The 25,107-nt window shown below is 45.7% G+C and overlaps 2 protein-coding genes across 3 annotated transcripts; one reads left to right on the top strand and one right to left on the bottom strand.

Annotated features, from left to right (window-relative positions):
* Nucleotides 1-856: 856 nt before the first annotated feature.
* On the bottom strand, nt 857-6,436 carry ppm1na (protein phosphatase, Mg2+/Mn2+ dependent, 1Na (putative)). The gene is made up of 6 exons (XM_048980938.1): nt 5,821-6,436; nt 4,484-5,055; nt 2,077-2,194; nt 1,817-1,931; nt 1,472-1,535; nt 857-1,234 (listed from the first exon to the last, which is right to left on the bottom strand). Exons 1-6 carry the CDS (start codon nt 6,218-6,220, stop codon nt 1,205-1,207), a joined length of 1,299 nt encoding a protein of 432 aa, XP_048836895.1. The 5' UTR covers nt 6,221-6,436; the 3' UTR covers nt 857-1,204.
* A 3,899-nt stretch (nt 6,437-10,335) lies between these two features.
* rtn2a (reticulon 2a) lies at nt 10,336-24,461 on the top strand. Of its 2 annotated transcripts, XM_048981885.1 has the most exons (10): nt 10,336-10,507; nt 11,700-11,753; nt 12,574-13,116; nt 15,353-15,562; nt 18,524-18,731; nt 19,394-19,532; nt 21,286-21,355; nt 21,870-21,916; nt 23,106-23,164; nt 23,822-24,461. In XM_048981885.1, the coding sequence occupies exons 1-10, from the start codon at nt 10,477-10,479 to the stop codon at nt 23,901-23,903; spliced, it is 1,443 nt and encodes a 480-aa protein (XP_048837842.1). In that variant the 5' UTR covers nt 10,336-10,476; the 3' UTR covers nt 23,904-24,461. The 2 variants fall into 2 exon arrangements, with proteins under 2 accessions (XP_048837842.1, XP_048837843.1); XM_048981886.1 differs by lacking the exons at nt 10,336-10,507; nt 11,700-11,753; nt 12,574-13,116; nt 15,353-15,562 and adding an exon at nt 16,366-16,489.
* The last annotated feature ends 646 nt before the right edge of the window (nt 24,462-25,107 follow it).

Raw genomic sequence — 25,107 nt, 5'->3', positions numbered from 1 at the left:
GAGCCATAACCGGAATGGGGCATCAGCGGCACGCTAACGTTAAAACTGTCATATGCGGTATGGTATTCATGTATGATGGCCAAACAACTAATTACTATTGAATGAATGAAGTGACAGAATTCGACAGTGGTTTCATTGGTTTATTTTTTCCTGCAATTAATACTCACACAGTAATTCTTTTACTGCACACCCCACCTAATACATGTAATATACACTATAGGAGTATGAAAGAAAATTCAAACATGTCGAGAAAAGGACCAACTAAGTCCGCTTGGACTTCTGGGAAGATCGTGCACCTGACTTGCCTTCGGCAGTATATGCCGGATGCAAGGTTCTATTTAATTTTTGCATATCAAATTATACTAAGGAGTAAATTATTGTCATTATTATTGAAGATGTCAAGGTGCTGTGTTAATTCTGGATTTATTTTATAACATGTTGTAGCGAGTCTCCGCCTGGGTCACGTGTGAGCGGAGTTTGCACGTTTTCCTCATGTCCTCGTGGGGTTTCCTCCGGGTACTCCGGTTTACCCCCACAGTCCAAAGATGTGCTGAGGCTAATTGGAGTGGCTAAATTGCCCGTAGGTGTGTATGTGTGAGTGTGCCCTGCGATGAGCTGCCCCCTCCCCCCCCCCGTCCTGGGTTGTTCCTTGCGGTTGTCCCCCGGGATAGGCTCCAGACCCCCCGCGACACAGTAGGATAAGCGGTTTGGAAAATGGATGAATGGATGTTGTAGCTAGAGGGCTCCCTGGTAAAACATTGTGGGTCTGACGCTATGAAATTCAGTATGATTGATTATCAGAAAACCGTATGGTAAATGACAGACACATATATTTTCAATATAGTTTTTGTCAAAAAGTTAGCAAAATTTTTATTTTCGCTCTGCCTGCATTTATCAGTTTAGACACATTAAGAGAGATTAATATGTGGAGATGGTTTTCTGCTTACTGAGCTTTACAGAGTCAGACTCCTGGAGCACCTGTAATACTCAGATGGCACAATTAACACTTAACATCTCGCACATCCATTTTGGACGCTCCCCTCTGGTAGGGCTACCCGTTGTTCAGGAGGTCGCATACAGGAAATCCGTCTTTGTAGCTGACGGTGGGTCATCCTCTGAGACTTAGGGTCCCTCTTTTTAGCAAGGTCAGAGCTGTTGCTAGGGAGATGCAGGGCTGATGATTTTGTTTCCATGGGAACCGCATCTAGCACGAGTCTTCAGAACCGCCGATGTCCTGGAATGACAGGTGGGTCAGCGGTTGCCACTCCAGGATTCTCTGAGTGGGACCTTTATTTAGTTACTTTACTGACGCAATTTTAGAATAACGATTTTGCTGTTACAAATAATTACAAATATGAGTTTTAAATTCAGAAGCAGTGCTTTTCTGCTTATCGTAACATGTTTATTTCTCATTAACCTGCACGAGAGTTAAGAGAAATATGTGCAGCAACTTTCACTTCGGTTCCCTTACCGCGAATTTCTGCGCCTGGCATTTTAGCACCTGTTTCTGATAGGAGACTATGATGCAGTCTCGCCTGCAAAAAAAAAAAAAAGATCAAGGAATCAAGCAAGAAAACGGGGAGCCGTGTAGGCAAGGAGCCTCACGTTATGCTGTTAATAAGCAGAACGCTTGACTGATTTGTTTCAGTAATATGTAACAATTTTAACATCACATATAATTGACATTTAATCACTGCCACTTCTAGTATTCTAATTTTCTGTCTCTGCTCAATTGAATGGAACATCCATTCAAGTGGAACATGAATCTTATGAATCTCTCACCCCCCTCCCCCTTCATCGCCCTGTGCTCTCTCACTTGCTGGTTATGCCGCCACCTGGTGGTAGTCCGGGTATGTTCTCCGAGGTCAGGCGCTTCATCACCTTCAGCAGGTCAGGGTCCCGGTCTTCTGATCTCAGCTCTTGGTAGATGTCTGCGGAACCAGAGCAATGTTTCCTTATGTGGAAGCCAAATGTTCTACACTGTACATGGGTTCACAATAAACATTGGGTCACACACAATACAACTCATATCATAATTATTATCTTCACCATTTATCTAGTGCCGACCGTCTCTACCTGCTACTTTGCTCTCAATAAGCTGTTCCAGGGCAGCTTCCCGTTGCAGTACCTCCGGTGACACCTTGGGGGCGCCAGGAAAGCGGATGATGATAATGCTGATATTGTCCAAACTGCCCTGTGTGGAGGAGAGACATGATCCTTGTTACTATGCGCTTGAGGTTCTTGTAGGAAATTTACTATAGGGGCTATATTATTATTATTATTATTATTATTATTATTTACATTGTATATGTGTGCTTAAATGTTTTGCGCTGGGAACAGGCGACACACAAATGTAAGCACATTTTCTTGACGGAATCTTAAAGTAGTTGCAGTGGGTAGTCGAGTCACTTCAGTTGGTGAAAAGCGAAGTCAACGACGGGAAAAATAATCAAGCTTGTGGAAGCAAGACAGTCTAAACAAGAAATCAGAGAGAGTTACATGTCTCTAAAAACGGTAAAATGAAACTGCAAAACAGGGCTTATTTAACTTATTGGTTTTCAAAATTGTCTTTTGCTTCTTAATGCTGCCAATCCAGTGTAAGCAGTACTTGGAGGACATTAATGTCAAATGCATCTGACCCCCCCCCCCCCCCAACAGAACAACTGGTCCCAGTCTGGCCCCCCAACTTGAAATGGTCTAAAACCTCCACTGTAGTGATGATTAAAATGAAAATAATAACTGGAATGATTAATCGCTATTTTAATATTATTGGGGACCGTCAAGTCATTGTCGACCCTTGGCTACCAAAATCCTCCAGAAAATCCTGTGTTTTATGCAGGTCCTCGAGCTTCCCAGGAGCACGGATGTTGTTATGGTGACTGAACAAAGGGAACATTCTGGACCACACCTCCGCTTTTGCCAAATACCAGGGGCACCTACCCAAGGACAAGGTGTGAGACTGAAAAAAACACGACGGAAGGGGCTCCTGTTCTGCTAATGTGCGCATGGAGTCGGCAGGCAGCTGCAATCAGCGGGTTTATTTACAGCTTGGCATGAGTTCGTAGCTTCGTTTGATTTGAGTGGGGCTGCTGTGGGCCTGGACAGCACTTCAGTCAAGTTCAGAGACCAATTTGTAATTGGTTAATTTAAGATTCCCGCAAGGACTCTGTTAGTCTTGTATGTCGTGGTACTAAATGTTCAGGCTCTGGACTGAGAAGGAGGATGAGATCATCTTAAGCTCTTGACAATGCTAGCATGCATTTTTATTGTTGTGTTTCAGCTTGCAGACAGTAATACCTGAGTAAGTAAACTAACAATGGTACAAAGCAGAAGGGTAGAGACAGATACTTTAGTAATCCTGATGGGGACTGCAGACACAACGGCTCACTGGGGATTAGAACCCAGGACCTCTCACATCCGAAGCAAGAATCATACCTCGAGATGCCTCACTGCTAAACAGCCCACATTTTTGCTACCTGCTTGGAGCTACTCTAGGAAGGAGCAAAAATGTGGATGACCTGGGGATGCCTGAGGACTGGCTTGGGAAAAACAAGACCAACAAGCCAATCGTAGGGGCTAGGGATGCTTGGAGGATGCAGGATGGATGGGGCGGTATGATGGGGGGAGGGGGGGGTTATTCTCCCTAAAGTAGGGGCCGTTTCACTGATAAACCGGGTCGCTCCCTGAAGAAGGCAAGCAGTCACCCCTATCAAAGCGGCTTTGGCTCGCATTTGGTCACAAATTCTCCCCTAATCCTTCAACTGCATAGCCTGCACTTGTTTGCTAATCCTACTAGTTAGAGGACAGAAGATCAACCTTCACTTAGTTAAAAGGGCTTATGGACACAACAGCATGCCAGCAAATCTCACACGGGATGCAGGGTTCGGCTTTTTCTGGGCAATGTTCCCTACAGCAAGTATCTCCAAGTACCTACTTCCTGAAGTCACACACTAACATCCCTGAAATGGATTGTGGGGACGGGAGTGATTTTAAAATGTTTTTTCCTGCACATGGATACTATATTTTGGATATATTATTAATTCTGCTCCCCCTGATATGATGTTTCCTCTGCCCCCCCGGTTTGGATTAGCACTTTATCGGTGCGTTCCACCCTATAATATGTAGAGGCTTCTGTATCTGCCAGAGCTTCCTTGCCCCTCTGATGTCCCTGGGCAGAGGTAAGGCTTAGTGGATTAGGGAACTATTCCCTGTGATTGGAAGGTTCAATTTTCATGGTCAGCGGAGTGATTTCATCATTGAGTCCTTGACCTAGACCTCAAGTTACTCTATGTACTGTCTGACCTTGCCTCCCCACAAAATAATTAAGTGTACGCTTTGAACAAATGTGTCTGCTAAATAAATGAAAATGTATATCGCCTTGAGATGAGACCAGGTACTCAAGGAAGTGTCAAATGGATGTCGACATGCATTTCCTTCTCAAGGCATTATGGGTGTTTGTAGAGAGTCGTAACCCGTCACTGACCTTGTAGAGGCAGAGGTCTATGACTTGAGCGCAAACCTCACACGGGTCATCAGTGACCTGCATCCGGTCGTGCACAAAAGCACAAAGTTCCTCATTGTCCATGGCATCCCACACGCCGTCGCAAGCCACCACGAGGAACTCGTCTGTGGATGAGCGCTCCAGCTGGAACACCTCCGGCTCGGGCGAGACCAGCTGCTCCGTCTGAGGCCGCCAGGCCACCTCTTTGAAGTCGAAGTCGCCCAGGGCCCGGGAGACGGCCAGCGAGCCGTTGACACGCTGCAGGGTGACGCGGCCGCCGGCGTTCTGGATGCGCGCCTTCTCGCGCGGGTTGCACGGCTTGTGGTCCTCGGTGTAGAAGCAGACGAGGCCGTCGCGGCACAGCAGCACCCGCGAGTCGCCGCAGTTGATGAGGTAGATGCGGTGCGGTGAGAGCATGACGGCAGCGGCGGTGGAACCGCTGCGATCCCAGCATGCACTGCGGGCCAGACCGTGCATGTGCCTGTCGATGTTCAGGAAACCCTCTCGGATCCCTTCTTTAACCTCCGCTGGGTCATCTTCCGCTTTAATTCTGCCTGTAGGGGGAGAACACTGCATAAAGAATTTGCATATCAGAATGATGAAAACCCAAACCTTAGAGGAGTGAGGTAACGGAACCATCCACTGAGCCAAGGCTGTAGATTTGGCTATGGATGGTAGGGGCATGTCCATGGCAATATAGTGCAAGTACCATGAGTATTCAGAGTGGTGGTGGTTTAGGGGCTGATTTGGTCCCTGGGTCACTATACTATTGCACCTTGTTTTAGGCATAATTCAACTAACATTGTTCAAATAAAAAAATATCAAACAAATATTACCAGGTAATCTAGGCCTACATACTTCTCATTTTTATAAATGGTTTTCATAGAAAACTCAACATTTTTCACAATGCAAATTTTAAGACATTTTTTACAGAGTAAATAAATAGCTGATTTCAATTTCTGCTGTTTCAGTGTATCTGACCATTGACAGTAAGGAAGGGACTTTGTTTTAACATTCGATTCGATTAGCAGTCATAATTGCTACTATAATAATAATTATACTATAATATAATAATTACTATGCAGAAATAATATACGTAGTATATAAATAGTATATAATATATATATATAATATAGTATATACCATAGTATATAAATAATATACGTAACTATATACCATGCTGTGCTGTACCTCGAGTTCACAAACCAGGAACGAATTACGAACCACTGTATTACACCCAATTTTTAATATAATACACTGTATGGCAGTCTGTATGGCATTCGCTGTAGACCAAAAGCAGCAAACAGAGGCGGTTTAACCTGTAGCCAGTATGTGATCCAGCAGGTGTCTGGAGCAGTATTCGGCTACCGTGCTGCCGGCATGCCCGTCGTACACGGCGTAGTAACCCCAGCCGGACATGTCTGCGGCCATCTCGGGGATGCAGGTGTGCGCGTCCTCCATGCGTGACCTCCAGCCCTGCATGCTGCCCACCGCATAGCTGATGCCGCACCTGTCACTCCCCTCCGCCAGGTGCTTCTCCAGGACAGGTCGCTCCAGATAGGCACCGGACTCTTCGTCATCTTCCTCCTCCTCTTCCTCATCCCCATCTTGCCCCCGGGTCCCCTTGAAGAAAAATGCGACCATCCTCTCTGTCTCCTTGACGATCTGCCGCAGGAAGGAGGGCACCTCCGCGTTGCTCGCCCTGCGACTCGTCCTCATGGCTGCCGTAGAGTCTCGCTTTCTTCAGCCTCGAAGTATCGCCCTCGCTCAGGCACCGTCCATGACTTTCCAAGCCGCGATTAATCCATCTATTCCTGTGCTTTTATCCCTACACAGCGTCCCCTCCCCTCTTTCTAATCTCCGCCTTCTTTAATGAGCTGGATAATGCACGGCGCTCCGATGGCTGCTGTTCCATAACCACCCAGCGACCTGGCATGAAAGCAATATATTGTGTTAGATAAGACAGGAGAGGTGACTCAGCTATTGGTCAGCACTACTCAGCACTGCCGGGACACAGTGAACCGTAATACACCTGAGCTCTCACTGCACCACTGCATTCATGTCACTGACTTTCTCTTCTGAATAAGTAGCAATTAAAATATTTCTTTCAATGACACAGCAAAGAATGTGTTTAAAACTTTAGTACATTTAGGAATAATAAACACATATATAGGAGTAACTACTGACTGCTACTATTTCATGCAAATTGTTATAGGTCCACCTGAACAGAAGAGGGCGACGTGATACACGTATCATCAATGCTGCGACAGGGAGGAAACAAAGTTCCTTATTAAGACAGGGAATATCTACTAATTCTGCCTCATTGGGTTCATCTTTAAACAGCATGGAGTGCGTTCTTGATGTAAGCACAGGCCAAAGCATCGATCTCACCACTGTTATCCTAACTCTTTCACTCTTTTCCTGTCCCTCTCTGATCAAGTGCTACCACAATGTCTATTCTTCTGCTTACCATTCCTGATCCCTGACTGAGGTCTGTGAGCTCTCTCTCTCTGTCTCTCTCTCTCTTTTTTTTTGTTTCTCTCCCCGATCACGCAATGGCTTGATTTTTTAAAATCTTTTTCTAGTATTTCCCGGTTCTCTGCGACCTCTCCAGACCGCCTGTGCACTAGGTGCTGACAGTTAGATCTCAAAGAAGCAGAGTAGACCACTTTATCAGAGCAGTTAGCCATGAGCTTATGATGTCCAGAGAACTAAATCCAGAAATGCTCCCAGGGCACCAGATGAAAGCCCTGACCCTGCGACTAGACCCCGAGCTCTGCACTCACCTGTACCGTACCAGTCAAAAGTTTGGACACATCTACCCATAGAAAGATTTGTTTGTACTATTCTCTACATTTTATAACAATTATAAAGACATAAAAACTATGAAATAAAAAATATGGGTTATGCACTGGCCAAAAAAGTATTAAACAAATTATTATTTGTTGGGGGGCAGCTCTATGGGTTGGGACTCAGAAGGTTGCTGGTTCAAATCCCATGGTCGGCAGTGCGATCTCACCATTGGGCCCCTGAGAAAGGCCCTTAACCCCAAATGGTCCAGGGACTGGGTGACCCTACTGTCTCCTCTACACCAGTTCCCTGAGGTGGCCTCCTGGGATGGTCTCCCAGCTGTCCTGAAGGAGGACCCACATATGCTGAGCCTTCATTCTCTGGTCAGACTCCTCCAAAACCATTTCTACTGTGTTTAGGTCAGGTGACCAGGTCATGTGACACGATCACTCTCCGTCATAGGCAGCTCGGCGTGTCCAAACTTTTGACTGCATATATAAGTGTGTCAAAAGAGAGCAAGATGGGATAATCTAAATAGATGCATTCTGATGTATCTGTATTTCTGCGAGTGCAAATGGCAAATGAAGCATCATTTCAATTCATTTATAGTTCAAAAAACTATAAAAACTAATGAATTTGATCAAATACTCATGTTCTATCGATTCTCCAAAACTGGTGTGGATGAAGTTTATATAACTCAGATTACAAATCACAGTAATGTTTATTTCCTTAAGAGCACATTTTGTTCACAGCACTATACACGTGCAGAAGGCTTGGGCACTAGGCAAGGTAAGCCAATGTGCTTTAATGGCCCAGCAGGGGGCAATTACTTGAACCCGCAACCTTCTAGACAAGGGCTTTAACCCACTGGGCTATACTCCAACCTACACCTAAGTGTCTATGGGGTGTCTTTGTGATTTTGTTTGCCCTGTAATAGACCGACAGCTTGCATCCGCCGTATCACTTGTCTTGTTCACTTAAGTCCTGGAAGAGGTTGCAGACCCACCACCCTGCATCGGCACTTATGGAAGATGGATGGATGTCGGACCTGTCACAGTGTTACGTGAATGGCTGGTACTCTTTGTTACTTTATATCAAAAATAATTGAATGGCATGAAACTGTGAGTTATCTTCTTGATGGAGAGGCGTGTTATGTTGTAGGCTAACTTTTAGTTCATTTTGAATCAAGGGTATTTGATCTGGTAGATGCTCATTTCTGAATATTAACCCAATCAACAAACAAAGGAATCAATAAAGTAAGTCTGCCTGTCTGCCTGTATGTCTGCCTGTCTGCCTGTATGTCTGCCTGCCTGTCTGTCTGTCTGTCTGCCTGTCTGCTGCCCTGTCTGTCTGTCTGCCTGTCTGTCTCTGTCTGTCTGCCTGTCTGTCTGTCTGTTGCCCTGCCTGTCTGTCTGTCTGTCTGGCTGCTGCCCTGTCTGTCTGTCTGTCTCTGTCTGTCTGCCTGTCTGTCTGTCTGGCTGCTGCCCTGTCTGTCTGCCTGTCTGTCTGTCTGTCTGGCTGCTGCCCTGTCTGTCTGTCTGTCTGCCTGTCTGTCTACATGTGTAAATACAGCATGTCTCTCACTCATCTTAAAAAATAAAATAAATAAATATACAATTACATAAAAGTGACACAATGAATATATTACTTCACAGTATGAATCCTTTGGTTAAACCCACACAGATGTAAGAAAATAAGGTTGCATATATATCTCATCAGACCATATTGCCTTATTCCACAGATCAGGGGCTGCATTTATGCTCCATCCACAATGTTACGCCTCATTGTGCTTTGGCCTGGATGCAGGCAATTTTCAGATGCCAGCCGAGCCATAAAGTCCAGCTCGGTGTAGGTCACGACATGCAGCTTTTTTCCAAGACTGAAACCCAGAGCCACTATTAAGTCTGACTTGTCTTGTCTATCTCGGTTGCTGAGCTTTGACGTACGACCAGTGGTGCATCTTTGCTGCTGCAGTTTGCCTGTATTTCTTTATGCATGATGGTTTCAAAGACTATTTTTAAATTTTCCCATGGGATCAATGGAGTATCTTATTTTATGTGGTCTTATATGTATTTCAGGTTCCGGCTGTTTGACCTCTTTGTGACTCGGTTATCTCATGTTGAAAACTCACATATATAAGTGCTGATTGTCACACCTACTTTATAAGTAATGCAAACTGTTAATTGACAATCAACCGGATATACAATCCATTTGTAATTGTGTTTATAATTGTTATTTAGTTCCTTCATGAGTCCTTGTTATACAGTTTTTCCATTATCCTGTTTTTGGTCAAGATTTCACAAAACGTTTGATCAAAAAAAAACCTTAAATCAGAATGATGTTGCATCAGGAGTAATGCTCATTTGATTTACAGGATATCAGTCATTGGTTCATTTTTGGCCCATGTCAGCCTCTGTAGTGACATGTGGATCAGCTGACAGACCATGTGACCACTTTTAATTATAAGAAAAGCACTATGACTCTGGTGCAGCTGCCTGTTGACTCATGATCACATGTGTGTTATTTTCCCAGCTTTTCAGAATTGTGTTGATTAAAAGGGAATTGATTTTAGGATAAATATTACTTAGTATTTGGGTAGTATTCGATTTGCTTGCCTATTTCTTAGCAGGTTGGAATAGCATTTACTATAATGAACCAGGGCTCCCTTTGTTTACGGTGAGTCCTGGGACAATGAAACTGGAGTAAAATGGTCACATAATTAAAATTCATACGAGGCAGAGAGCATGCACACATATACAGACAAACTGTCAGGCGTCACACGCATATGTCCAGAATAAGAGGTGTCACATATCAATACACACCGACAATCGTCCTTGAATGTACAGGGCGGAGGAGCACATGTCCGCAGAGGCACAAACACACTCCCCCCCCCTCCCTCTCTCCTGCGCCTCTCCCCTGCATACAATACACAGAGCAAGAGGGAGGGATAGAGAGAGGGAGGGACCTGGGGGGGGTGGGGGAGAGAGAGAGAGGGAGAGGGAGGGTGTGGGAGCGAGCGAGCAAGAGCGAGCCTGGGCGACGGCAGTGCATCTAGGGAAGAAGAAAGGAAAGGAGAGAGGGGGACAGAAGAGGGAGTCGGGGGAGAGAGGTCCACAGAGAGGAGCGACCGGCCGGCAGCGAGGCAAGCGCCAGTCTGAAGGGGCCCCGGAGAGTCTTAATGGAGCATGGGCCAGGCGCTGGGATTCTCCCACTGCAGTGCGTATCTTTTGTCTTTATTGCCATCTTCCTGCCTGTTGGTGTAGCTCTTGGTGCATCCGTGCTACTGTTGATGGTCTACTCGTCTCCTCCCCCCCCCCCCCATCATCTCGACGGGAGCATGGCTTGCAGTAAACACATCGGGGTGGATGACAGGGTGCTGGGGTCCCGCCTTCCCCATCTAGATGCGCCAGAAAGCCTGTCGCACCGGTGCATTTGACAGAACGAGCCCCTCGCTCATCAGAGGAGCGTAGAAGGGGGTGGAGGTTGACGCTTGCATGTGGACATGTCGCTCGCATGGTTTCCTGCGATGCTGCACCGCCGCTGCTGTGACCCCCCAGCGGAACCATCCCATCCGAATGCATCACAGTCAGCTGGATCTTGTCCAGAAGCTCTGGGGTTCGCCCAAGTGCCGTTTCCGGGGGTCACTTAGCCGGTCGATTACTTTCCGGGTCTCCTTCAACTGCCGCAAGAAGTCCAGAGTTTTGGGAGTCCAAGCCAGAGTTGGCGTTAATTACAGTTAATGTCCCACATGACAAAATGGTTCACTGACCCTCCTCCAGCGACCAAAACTGAAGGTGTCGATAGAATCTGGGGAGTCTAAGTGATAAATAATGTTTATACATTAATGCACTCTGTTCTCTTATTTTATCATACTTTTACAGTTTGATTCGGCGGCTTTAGAGAGGCAACCATTTTGTTTCTTGTTCCCCGGCTCGTAAAATGTTTTGCATGCAGTTTAAGCGCATAGCTGGGAATCCGTGCTGCGATGGTGTTCTGTTACGCTGCAGCGCACTATTGCAGCTTGCTGATTAATGAGTGACTTGTTTACCTGCTCTGCTCCATGCAGGCTGGAGCTCACCTAAGAACAGTCACAGGAAAACTAGCATCTGCCTGTGTGGGTTACGATCCAAAATGCTACGTTCGGCTAATGCTGTTTCTGCGACCATCTCTGTCATCTCTGTTAGCATTGGAGTCTATGTCTTGCCATAGGAACTGTAGGGCAGTGCTCCTAAACCCGGTCCTTGGGACCCCCTCATCCAGTCCACGTTTTTGCTACCTCCCAGCTTCCTGCCCACATTTGTAGGGATTTGGGAGGGAGCAAAAACATGGCCTGGCTGGGGGAGCACTGCTGTAGAGAATGAGGAGTGAAGACGGTGCTGATCCTCTCTGCTTCTGACTCTCGTTCCAGAGGAATTTGGTTCTGTCTCTTCGACACCTGACTCCACACCTCCCTGCACTGATGGTGAGGATCCATCCGCTCCGGCTTTGTCTTTCAGCTTCGGGAATCAGTGAGCTGGCCTTTCCTCAGGACTCCAGCTTTTAGCACAGAGATTAGCGCTGTTTTCTGTTGGAAGCAGGCAGACAGTCAAAAATGTTCTGTGGAAAAAAAAACTTGTTCTATGATTTTAATCAGTTTCTCTTTCCTCTCGTTCTTTTTCCTGAAATAACTAAATAATACCCCAATTTAATCTGTAATTTTGCCTTCTGCTGAAACAATAAAGCCATTTCTTAGTTAATACTGCTGCTTTCCTAAGGCTTAATATAAGTCTAGGTGTTACTATCAGGAATATTTTAAATCACAGTGATGTGATGGTGTGATGTCTCCTGCCTTCTGCTTCCTGGGATGGGCTCCAGGCTCAGTGTACCCCGTGATGGATAAGTGGTTATGGAAAATGGATGGATGGATGGATGGATGGATGGATGGATGGATGGACAGAATGATACAAGTGTAATCTAAGATGTAGCACATGTAATATATTTTGAAATGTTTTATAATATCTGAAAAGTTCTTTTCTCAATTTCTCTATTCAAATTTTCTCAAGAAAAATGGATGGATGGATGGATGGATGGATGGACAGATAATAATGTAATATGTCATGTATGAATGAAACATTTTATAATATCTGCATAACTCCATGTCCTCGTTGTACCCTGTACTTGCTATTCAGTATGGAAGAAAAGTGTATGGATGTATGGATGGATGTATGGATGGATGGATGGATGGATGGATGGATGGACAGATGGATGAACAGCCACAGTAACATGTTTCTCATTGATTTCAGGTGGCAATGAAGAGTCGGATTTCCCAGAGTTGCAGACAGCACGGGAGTGGTCTGATGAAGACGACGGTATCGATGACGAAGAAGGCGGGGCCAGCAGCCCATCGGTGTGGGGGACGCCCCGACAGAACTCTTTCGAGCTCACTTTCTCATACATAGCCTTCTCAGAGCCGGACTTGGGCGGGGCTTCTCGATGGGACTCGGTGGGGGGGGGTCGGCGTAGGGCGTGGGGCCGGGGAGGCCGGACGGCCCTGGCGCGTGCAGATACCTCAGAGACACTCCCCCCTCTCGATTCACCTCAAGAGGAATGGATGCCTGACTCTTTTCTACCTGAGGAAATGGAGATGGAGGCAGAGATGGAGGATGAGGCAGAGGGCACAGCTGGGGAGGAGCCTGGCCCGTCCTCAAGCCTGGAACTGACACTGCAGCCTCCACTTTCACCTCCTCCTCCGATGGACCTTCAGGATGAGGAGCCTGCAGAAGAGGACAGGGAGCAGGAACAGTCCTCACAATCCCAGCAACTTGACCTCTCAGACGGACTCCAAGGTAAGGAGCTTCAGAACAATGTTACACTATAAAAGAACTTAAACACACTGTACAGAACCATACTGCTGCCAGGAACCACGCTGCTCGTGAGAGATCACAGCAGGAGTTTTGGACTAGGCCAGTCAGCATTTTCCACTGCCTCCATTAGCAACTCAACATTTCTATAATACTGTATCTCCATGTAGGGGGCGGCATGGTGGTGCAGTGGTTAGCACTGTTGCATCACACCTCTGGGACCCAGGTTTGAGTCTCCGCCTGGGTTACATGTGTGTGGAGTTTGCATGTTCTCCCCATGTCATTGTGGGGTTTCCTCCGGGTACTCCGGTTTCCCCCCACAGTCTAAAAACATGCTGAGGCTAATTGGACTTGCTAAATTGCCCGTAGGAGAGCATGTGTGAGTGAATGGTGTGTGAGTGTGCCCTGCGATGGGCTGGCCCCCCATCCTGGGTTGTTCCCTGCCTCGTGCCCATTGCTTCTGGGATAGGCTCTGGACCCAGTAGGATAAGTGGTTTGGAAAATGGATGGATGGATGGATGTATCTCTACGTTTAATCATGGTTTGGAGCAACGCTTTGCCGCACACCAATGACGGACCTCTGTGAGGCTGTAACTAAGGAATGAGCTCTTGTTTTGCATTTGCGTGGATTTAACTTGAAAAAGATAATGTCAGTAATGTCAGATGATATAGTGACCAGAGTGAGTAAGGTTTATAGCTAAAAATGCTAAGCTACCTGACAAAATGTCACCTTGCCCCAGAGAGTACCAGCACCTAGTACTGAATAACAAGGGGAGTACCGGCACCTGGTATTGAATATCCAAGGGAGTACTGGCACCTAGTACTGAATATCAAAGGGACTACTGGCACCTAGTACTGAATAACAAGGGGAGTACTGGCACCTGGTACTGAACATCAAAGGGAGTACTGGCACCTGGTACTGAATAACAAGGGGAGTACCGGTGCCTGGTACTGAATAACAAGGGGAGTACTGGCGCCTGGTACTGAAAAACAAGGGGAGTACCGGCACCTGGTATTGAATATCAAGGGGAGTACTGGCACCAGGTACTGAATAACAAGGGGAGTACCGGCGCCTGGTCCTGAATAACAAGGGGAGTACCGGAGCCTGGTACTGAATAACAAGGGGAGTACCGGCACCTAGTACTGAATAACAAGGGGAGTACCGTTATCTGGTATTGAATATCAAAGGGAGTACCGGCACCTAGTACTGAATAACAAGAGGAGTACCGGAGCCTGTTTCTCCTTACTTTAAGTACATTCACATACTGAGCCCCTGAGAGTGAGCAGCCACAGCATGTTAGCTAAAGCAATTCAAATGAAACCCTTCTGAATGCTTCATTTAATAAATAGCTGTATGCGTGAGCACAGCAGTCTTCGAGCTCGTAGTTGTGAATCAGGTGTGAAGCTGTGTTGTAGCTGAAAACCACGAATGCTCACGACTCGGCAGTTCATGAAGTGTGATATGCAGACAGGTAGATGGTGTAATCCGGAATGGTGGTGCTTGTTTGGCACCAAGAGTACCAAGTATTATGGGTTTGTAAGTCAGTCAATTCTCAGTAAAAAGAACTTATGGAAAATATGTCCTTTCAGATGATTGCTGTAGTGCTCTGTGTTGATGGTTTGTTGGGTTTAAGAAATACTATGTTCTTAAGTAATTTATAGTATGACTGAATAATTACTTAATGGTTACTTTGTGCCTTGTGTGGAACACGTGTGCTTCTGGAGGGATTGGAAATTCCTCGTTAAAATTTTGACAAGTTTACAAGGACATTGTACAGATTGATTTGGATTTGAAACATATAGGTGCATAGACCTGTGTTTACATTTATTGTTTCATTGGTTTTTAAAATGATCATCACACTCACAATAAGCATTCATAATAGTTTCTTAAATTCCTAAATATAAGGGCATGGGTTTGGTTTCAACTTCAGTAGGGACCATATCAGCCCCACGCCCCCCCTAAACACACACAGTACTCCCACAATATTGGTAGGGTTATATCTGTACCATCCTTACCCAAATCTACACCCTTGCCTAAATAGCTAAAATGAAAACGTAATTATTGTAACACATTCATCCATAAAGTTTGTTCAGTACATGCATTTAAATATTGCTCTTGCTCAGAGCAATGACATACTCGCTTTTGTGTACGTTTTATGAAGAGTTTCTGTATGTTGCACTTTTGTTGAGAGTTTGTTATGCTATGTGTTCCGCTCTGCAGTTTTACATGCCGGAGAAAGCTCTCCTGCTGCCATGGAAACCATAGACACACTCCTTGTAGCTGAGCAACCAGGAGGTGGGATCACTGATGTGACATCATCTACTTCGTCTTCTTCTATTGGCCAAAGCACTCAGGAAGACCCGGGGAGTGAGCGCTTATACTCAGAGTTAAGCCTATCAGAGGACACAACACAGTGGACGCAGACAGAAGGTAGAAGGCCACTGTATCTACCTCTTTGATTCCTTTCTAGGCTGTCTGAATTTGTGTGTTCTCCTCATAATGACTTGTGTCCTAATGTGTAAAACAATAACATTATTATAGCATATAATGTTAGCTCCCCACAACTTCACAGTATCAGTGGTGGCTGTAAACAGTACACTGTGAATTTCCTTGAACTGCAGTTCTCAAAATATCCAGCAAGCTAATAAAGGGCATTTGCTCATAGGCATTTGCATTTGTATACCTGTAGTATCAAGAGGATGTGGACAAATTAGCCAGTTTATAACACAAGGCCTTTCTTTCAGTTTTATTACAGTGAAGCAGTGAGCATCAGTTCACGTATCTGTTACCTTTCAGAAAAGTGTGACTCATTGCTGAATCGCTCACTGCTCTCACAGCACTGCACTTTTAAATAGGCAATTTGTTATTTTGGTATCTATGATATTTCGAGATTTGAGAGGTTTGAGGGATGATATGAGGTGAGTCTGTAAATAATGTCCCCCACAATGTAATAAAATACAGTTTTTTTCATGTTGTGGGGACCATTTTTCAGGCCCCCACAAAGATCTGGGGATGCAATCAAAAGTAAAAATGCCAAAAGTCTCATATTTAATTAGGTTACTTATGGTTACGGTCATTGTGTTGGGATTAGAGTTTTCCCCATAGTAATGAATTGAGAGTCCCTACAAATATATAATTACAAACCTGCGTGTGTCTGCGTTTGTCTGTGTGTGTGTGTGTGTCCGGTGACTCCTGGGGGGGTGAGGTGGGGTGTGTACAATTGGCCGGATATAATTAGGCCAGCAGGACTGCTGACTGGGCTGGAGTGGCCAAAAACAGCCCCGAGGGCCTTAGCCAGTCGAGGGGTCTGCAACAAGAGGGATCAGCAAGACCAAGCGGCCAAAATGACGGACAAAGGTGAGGGAGAGAAGCCCGGAAAACGAGATTAATGCCGGAACCACAAAGAGATGGGAGTCCGGGGGCCATTTGGTTGGCATCTAAGCCAGGAAGGGGGCTTTAGCGAGGGCCGACAATGAGAAGCGTTTGTGTACTTCTGCCTGTGGAGCAGTGATCTTCTTCTACACATTTGAGGATGAGTCATGAATCAGTCCTTGATGGGACGACAAATCTTTCTTGCAGAGACACCGATATTAATGAGATCTTTTGGATCCTCAGCAAGAAACAGAATGACTCTGTGGGTGATATTTATTGAAGTTGTACGACAGGTGTCAGCGGTACTTAGTCAGTAGTTGAGTGAGTCGTGAATTTGGAACATGCCACGTCAGATCAGATGGGTCTATCCATTATTTCGACTTGGCAAACATGAGCTATCTGTTCGCATTTCTTTTTAATAAGCTGCTCTTGGATTTGTAGGTCACAAGTTGCTGTGATTTTAACAAGAGGCTGTGACTTTCAGTGGGTGGAGGGCAGCTTCTGTCAGATCGCGTGTGGCTGCGTGTTTGAGTGTCTGCCTACAATCGTTGTACTTAAAATTCACCCATTCAGAATTATTTAAGACCTGAGAGTCACTGCTGAAGGGCCAAAAATAGCTTGTCGATCACACTACAAGGTTTTAAATCCAATTATTAAAACATTCTAGATGAACAAATATCAGTAGTGTATATAAGCAGTACTCTATGATATATATATATTTTTTTTTTGGCGCGATGATAACGTGGTTCTGGCTTTGAGCGTGACAGCTCTTGCATGTGGAGGAGTGGAGGACTCTGCATCCATCTGTTCGAGGGACAGGTGTCATGTTTTATGAATAGCGCTGCAGTTGGTCTATCCTTTGTTATGCCTATGGGCACCAGGTGCTAAGGGAACATCTCCGCCGTCAATGTGGCCTCCGCTGCCCTTCTGTCCGAGAGCCGGCAGCTTCACAAAAGAACTCAGCAGTGACCGAATACGCTGTGAGCAATATGAGGACTGGGCTAATGGTTATGCTTGAAAATTAGCCCAATGCAGGCAAATTGCCTTCATTTGCATTGAGCGCTCGGTCCTCCGTTCTTCCAGGAAATAAGTAAAGTTGCCCGTGGCTGAAAGCTGAAATGATATCATCTGCAAATATTTCAGGTGAACGGCAGCAAAAAAATAATCTATGTTACAGTGAAACCCGAGGCTGCGTTTGCATTGTGTGGGGAAAGCTTTGATATGGGGGCGGGGGGGGGGGGGGGAGATGGGATGGGGGAGGGCAGAAGGATAACCGCTCCCGCTGTATCTACTGTTACAGCTGTCCCAGCGGGGGCTGCCCAGAGCCAGTGGCAGCTCCTGCTGTGCATGGGGGGTGTGGGAGAGCCAGACTGGGGGGGTGGGGATTGAGGGCTGTCAGCAGGTGCTTTTAGTGGCTGCATTCAATTTCTGGGTCTTTCACCAAGTCCCCCCAGCCCCCCCCACCCTGACCAGCTATTCCCTTCCTGCGCTCTCTATATTTAGCCAAGCCGGAATTCTGAAACGCTCCCATCGTGCCCCCCCAGCAGGCCGAGGGCCTTCCACATTTCCAAGGCGAGTGGGGGCCAGAGAGACCCCGCCACAATATCCTACAACCCGTGCTTCAATAGCTTAAAAGCAAAGAAGGTGCTCCTCCACAATACAAAGCATCCCACTGAGGGGTTGCTGTAATTACTGGGCAGGAATGAGGTGATGGGAATTGTGGGTAATATCCCACGTTCGCCTGATTCCTCTTTGACAGCTTTAGTGTAATCATATCTCCCCTTTTAAAAATGGCTTCTGTGCTAAAAGGCCTCGCTCTGCCAGAGGACGTCTCTCTCCTATTCTGCCTCTGTTATTTTTTTGCTTTACTGTTAGCCTCTCTGGGTCACTTACACTTTATCTGCCGATTTCAGATAAATTATCTCCACTCCTGTTTCATAACACATCCCTCCATCTTTGTTCTCCCTGTCCCCATCCCTTTTTTGGTGTCCTCTCCCATGTCCTCCCACCCCCTACCAGTCCTGGACCTGATCTACTGGAAGGACATGGAGCGCACAGGCGTGCTCTTCACGGGGCTGGTGGTGGGCCTGCTCTCCCTCTTCCAGCTCAGCATCATCACCGTGGTGTCCACCCTGTGCCTGGTCACCATGTGCTTCACCATCTCTGTCCGCATCTACTACCACGTGCTGCACGCGCTGCAGTGGGGCGACGGCGTGCACCCCTTCCAGTGAGTGGGCTACCTTTTTGGGGCACCTAACTCTGGGGCGGGCAAGCCACATGTGGGTCACATGCTCTGGGGGGTGGTGGTGGGGGGTGGGTCTCTGAGTATGCTTCATAATGCTGGTTCTTCTGATATTTTTATGATACTTTGGAAAGTCTGCAGCTTAATACTTTGTTACTAAATGTATGTACAAATATGTATGTTTTACCACTGGCATCCCATCAGTCCTGTGTTTCCTGCAATAGTGGATGGATGGATGGATGGATGGATGGATGGATGGATGGATGGATGGATGGATATTACTCGACTAAGAATATTTTTCCCTATGGACCCTACATAGGGATGATTTGCATTTAATACCCACCATCAATTCCAAACCTTTGGTTACCACCAAAAATATATCGGATGGTATTAACTTAGCAAATAGATTTTTGAAAGGGTTAAAAAGCAGGCCTACCTGTAACTTTCAGCCCTTTTGGGTCCAGCTGCTTAACTGAATTTCATGTAATGTTGGATAATTACCCCCCCGCCCCCCCAGGTTGAAAGCTAAAGGTTCATTATGCGTCAGTATAGTGGAACACATGAGGGGTGTTTGGAATGGAACACGGAGCCGCAGCATGGAGTGGGGGCTCTCTGCTGTTCCTCCCAGACCGTCTCTCTCTCTTCAGGTGGTATCTGGACTATGACATTAGCCTGACTGGGGAAAAGGCAGACCATTACATGCGGCACACCATCGTCCTGACCTTCTCCACGTTCGCGGAGATGAAGAGGCTCCTCTTCGTCGCCAACCTGATCAACTCTTTGAAGGTATGTCGCTGATATTTATCCGCCAAAAATCCGGTGTGTGGAAATTTGCCAATAGTCAAACAAGGCCTAGTGTGACGTAGACAGCCATAGCCTTTTTGCCTATCCCCATGTAAGTACTTATTACTCTGCTCTGCTTTCCACTGTCTTTTGTGCTTCTCATTGAGTAGCTGCTCGTCTCTGTCCCTCTGTCTGCCCGTGTTTTCATTGTTGGGCACACGGTGCACCGATGCACAGCCCCACCCCTCAGCTCAGCCTAGCCCCTCCCCCTTTCCGGGCTTGCCCACTCATCAGGGGGTAGCTCATTAACTGATTGGCTGAGCATGCTGGCTGGCCGCACTGGCGTCATCTGGCTCGTGGCCACGCTAACCGGCATAGCGCATTAGCGAGAAGCGACCCGGTCATGGAGATGTCACGCTGATTGCAGCCCAGCTGAAAATGATGGCTTTCGTAAGGATAATTGTAGTAATTGCACGCGCTTGTCGGGAAAGAGGCCAGGTCTGACGAAAGCTGGACTGTCAATGTCAAGAGATTACAAAGTGCAATTTGTGTCCTTTCATCCTCTCTCCATCGGTGTGTCTCTGCTATTTCTCTGTCACATCCTTTCTTTAATCCTCCTCCTTCTTTTGTCGTTTTTTCCTGTTTCTCTCAGTACTAATTTAGAGTGCAAAGAGAACAAGTACATACATTTTTTCAGGTTCTATTTCTTTCCATGACTAGCTGGCTAAATGTGTGATAATCATCCCCACTAAGTAGGATTAGCGGGGATTGTGTGCTGGCTTAGCTGGATAGGGACTTGAACTTCCGTATAGAAGGTCGTCGGTTCGGGTCCCTCAGTAGAGTAATCAGGTCACACCTGGGCCCCTGACAAGGACCCTTATCTTTTCAATAAAATGCATCTGCTGCTCCGTTCAGTAGCATCGAGGTGCCATTTCAATGATGTAACATACTAACATATGTGCCACAGTAGTGTTCTTATTGCCTGGGTATTTGATCCAGTCATTCGATATCAGCTACGATGCTGAACTCTGACCTGACAGTTATGTGACATGAGAGGCACAAGACCTTTAAGGGGGTGAGAGGGAGTTCAGCAGAAAGGCAGGGGGACTGTGACACTATACAGAGGAAACCTGAGCAATTGCCAAATAAACCTCTGCAGTGCTGTACTACTTTTTATCAAACTGTCAGTGAGGCGATACAGGACTGTACAAAAGTCACAGTCATTCAAAGCGAGTTCAGAACCTCTCGTCAAGCCAGTATCTGCAGCAACTGTCCGAAACTCCCATGAAATTGACTCGACTACTAGCACAACATCAATACTGCATCAAATTATTTAATTGGTTAAGTTAATTAATTAAGTGAGCTGGTGGTAAAATTTGACTAATACATGGAATGGCTACGGTGCCCAATTAAAGATCTGGGAACTGCAGCGGCGTCCATCCAGCCATCCGACAAGATATCGGTGACTTTTAGAGCAGAGAAGTTCTTGTTATTTTTTTGTGTTATTGTTCATTCGCATGTATTCTGACGTTAAGTGTTTTTTTCTGAGTAAATATTTATTTACTACACAGATAAATAGCTAAACATTTAACTCCTGTCCATAGGCGCTGCCCTGTTGTTAATTTTCCTCTCAATTAAAATCGATTTACACTGGGAAAAAACTGCTTTCTATCTGAGTAAACTGTCCAGTTACCTTTTACGCTGAGCCATAAGCACTGTAGCAGTGTGATGCAGTTCGTGTTTTTGCTTTTATTAGTTCCTGGTGCTGGCATACCTGCTGACGTACGTGGGAGCCATCGTCAACGGACTAACCATCATGATCATCGGTAAGGCCCTTTCTGATGGGTGTGTCCTATGGCAGCTGTTGCTATGATCTCTCTCCTCGTCTTTCCTCGCACATCGCTCTCACTCCACTCCCGATAAAAATAAAAAAAACACACAGAGTCACTCTGGCTATATCTGTCACTATACTCACTCTCACTGTGGCAAAATTAGGTTATTTTAATTTACCGTTACCTTTAAACTTACTTATTTCGCTACTATATTTTTTTCTACTAATACTCTACTAATACTCATACTCTTCTCCTACTAAAGGCCCTGAGTCCTTTTGCACACCACCATGTTATTTTTCTTGCGAACTTAACAGCCTGTTCAATTGTTTTCCCCAAATTCGTCTCACTCGAGCCACCTACAGATTCACAGTGTGAGAAGTGCTTGTAAAAAAAAAACACAGTGGAAAAATCAGAAGAGTGGGTATTTTCAAATCTGTGTTCCCTGAAGTATAAACAGGCAAACTGTGCATCACCTCCTACATCTTTTGTCCGTCTGTTGCCACCTCAGGGGTCATCTCTGTGTTCTCAGTCCCGCTGTTCTACAGACAACGCAAGGTATGACCCTCCCTAGGCTCGCGCAAAAACATGTGTTTATGACTTATTAATGACTGTTGATGGGCGGAACAAATGTCAGAGTGTGACATATGTGCTGCATATTGTTTCTTATTGCATATTTTGTTTCACAGTAGGTCTATGCTGTTATTTATGTATGTTTTCATGACTTTGCTTTGGTCAGGAGTGACAAATCCACCTTTTGCCCATATTGCAGTTGTTTTTCAAGCATTAAAAAAATGATATTTTAAAATTAACTGTTTACTAAATCTAAAATAACCCCCACAGTCAGTTCCTGGACTGCTGCTAAGTCAATACTTGGGAGACATTGACTGAACTAAACCACACACTCCAAATGGAAAGAGGATGTAGATGTTTAGCCCACTATTGTCCAACCCAGTCCTCAGGGACTCCCAGACGGTCCATATTTTTTTGTTACCATCCAGCTCCCAACACGCCCATATTAGACATTCTGAGTTTATGATTGGCTGGAGGCTCAGAGGGAGCAAAAATGTGGACTGTCTGGGAGTCCAGGAGGACTGGGTTCGGAAGCACTGGGTAACCTTTGGAGATAGGTTAGGGTTTCAAAAACCCAGCTCTATTATCAAATTATTCAAAATCTTTTTTGTCACATGACGAAGACAGCCAGAAATTTTTGTTGGCACGGGCTGTTACTGTTGGACACACCATGCAAACAGACCACTAACAATTACTACCCACTGACAAAATACCACTCTGAAAACATTACTGAGAGATGGGACACGTGCATTGGCCATAGCCTTACCTAAATCACGGGCATGGGCGGGTCATGGCAAAGGCGAAATGGGCAGTTGCCCAGGCTAGCATTGTTCAAGGGGCGCCCGCACTACTGCCCATCTGAGCAGCTGGGTTGGATTTCAGATACCAGAACTGCCGCTGAATACGGAAAACGGCAATGAATAGGTGACACCGTGGCTTATGGGTGGCTCACGCCGCATGGCCTGTGGGTTCGACGCCCATCCTGGTTCTCTATGTTTGGCATCAGCATATTCTCTGTTTTCCTCCCTCCTGTCAAAGACTGGCTTCCTGTCCTGCCCATGTACTGGGAAGGGCCTTACTGGAATTTAATATTAAGTTTTGGATTGGATTAAAAATTCACAGCTGCACTGGATTGATATTTGTGACTCACACAATCTTCTCTTTATAACAACAGGCACAGATTGACAATTTTCTGGCAGCGGCCATGGCGAATATAGATAATGTCAAAGATATGTGAGTATAATACTCGTATGTGGGACAATATTGAAACAAACCTGATAATAAGAGTCTGAAAAATTACTCTTGTCTATCTTATAGTTACTTTCATGCAAGGAGACTGGAATATAAAAATCATTCTGGTAACACTTTACTTAAAGCAGTCATACTGCATAACGGCATTAAGGATACCTTCATAATGCATTATAACACATTCATAAAGTATTATAAACACAGCTATAACTATTTATAGAAAGGTATACTACATCATAGACATGTTTATTTTGCATTATGAATGCTCTCATCTATAAAGCACTATAAATACCTTAATAATACATACTAATCATGGCTATATTATACCTTTTTATAACTATTTATAGCCGTGTTTATAATACTTTATGAATGTATTACAATGCATTATGAGGGTATCTATAATGCAGTTATATGACTGCTCTAAGTAAAGTGTTACCATAATTGCATTATTAAAAGTATGTTACTTGAAAAATATGTAGCAGATTGCAAAAAAAAACTCATTTGACTTACGCCTTTTATAAAGCCAGTTGCTCCAATCAATTAACTGACTAAGTTTCTGAATGACCCCTGATATAATTTCACCGAAACGTTAAATAATACGACTAAAGCTGTATTTCCATTTTCTGTATTCTCCTCTGACAGTTTTCACAGGTTGTGTCAAGGTGGGAGTCCTGGGTTGGACCACGACCCCACCCCCGGTGGAGCCAAGCCCAAAATAAAATAGGGAGGCGAGGTGAAGCCACAGGCTGTCACTCAGATGTCTTAACCAGCAGCCTGTGTCCGCATGGCCTGGGGGAGGAGTACATGTCGGAGGGAGGGAGGGGGGAAAGGATGAGCCTCATAGAAATAGATGGTTGGGGGGGGGGGGTGTTGGAATCTTTGGTCCTGGAGTTTCTGGTGGGATCCAGTGGGAGTAAGAAGTTTCACTGAACCAGTGAGACAAAGAATCACTGCTGCTCTATGAAAAAGGCAGCTCCAGTCCTTGGCGGAAGGTCAGAACACAGGCAGGCCTGCAAGGGACCTTCATCCAATCAGAGAAGCCACAGCATTATGACATCATTCGGCGGTTAGCTGGGAAACTCCCTGAGCCAACGCAAGACTGGAGTCGGCTCATGGCCGGGAAGAGGGACCGATAAGCAGGCGAACCATCAGGCTTCCGAGCACAGAGGTGATGGATTCCAGTGTGAAGCTTGGTGCGTTGGCCTGATGTCAAGTGGGAACCTGCTGCTCTCTTAGTCTGTCACCCAAGAGTGCAATTAAAATACATAATAGTCTCCTTTTACTACGTTTCCACTTCCTTTTCCTGGAGACAGTCAGGCGTGTGAGGATCTTGGAATGACTCACACTCCCGGTTTGGCTGAAATGAGTTTGGATTCATAGCCTTGTTTCCGGGGGGTTGGAAAACAGACTCGGCTCATGAACATGAATACAGACTTTAACTGAATTATGGAGGAAATCAGTGGGAACGGGAAGCAGACATAGCAGAGCACACAAACAGGGATTACACAGATATATCAGCTTACATCATTTACTTGGTTGGATTCCCCTCTGTATGTGTCCTATTGGCCATATCAATTATTGTTCAGATTCCAATTGGATGGGTTCATCACGCAAAATATGGAAAACTCAGTCATAGCAACACCCCTTATTCTTCCTCTTGGTGTTTTTTTTTTTTTTTTAGTTGAGTGCTGCTTCTTTTATCAGATCTGGCTGTGTGCAGTGTCACCCATCGTGCCTCTAAGGTAGAGAGCTCGCCCTCTACCGCTTGCTTATGCAGCCAGCAGCTGGCCAGCTTAAACACTACCCCCTAGTGGTAAAATGATGTCACTACCACTCGACCGTGGCTCTCAATCACGAGGTGACACACAGCCTGGGTCCATAAGCTGCGGCGATCCCGCGGCTCCATTGATCTGGATCTTTTCAACTTT

The sequence above is a fragment of the Brienomyrus brachyistius genome, chromosome 17, assembly GCF_023856365.1.
Source record: "Brienomyrus brachyistius isolate T26 chromosome 17, BBRACH_0.4, whole genome shotgun sequence".
Taxonomy (NCBI): domain Eukaryota; kingdom Metazoa; phylum Chordata; class Actinopteri; order Osteoglossiformes; family Mormyridae; genus Brienomyrus; species Brienomyrus brachyistius.
This window is presented reverse-complemented; position numbering and strand designations above follow the sequence as displayed.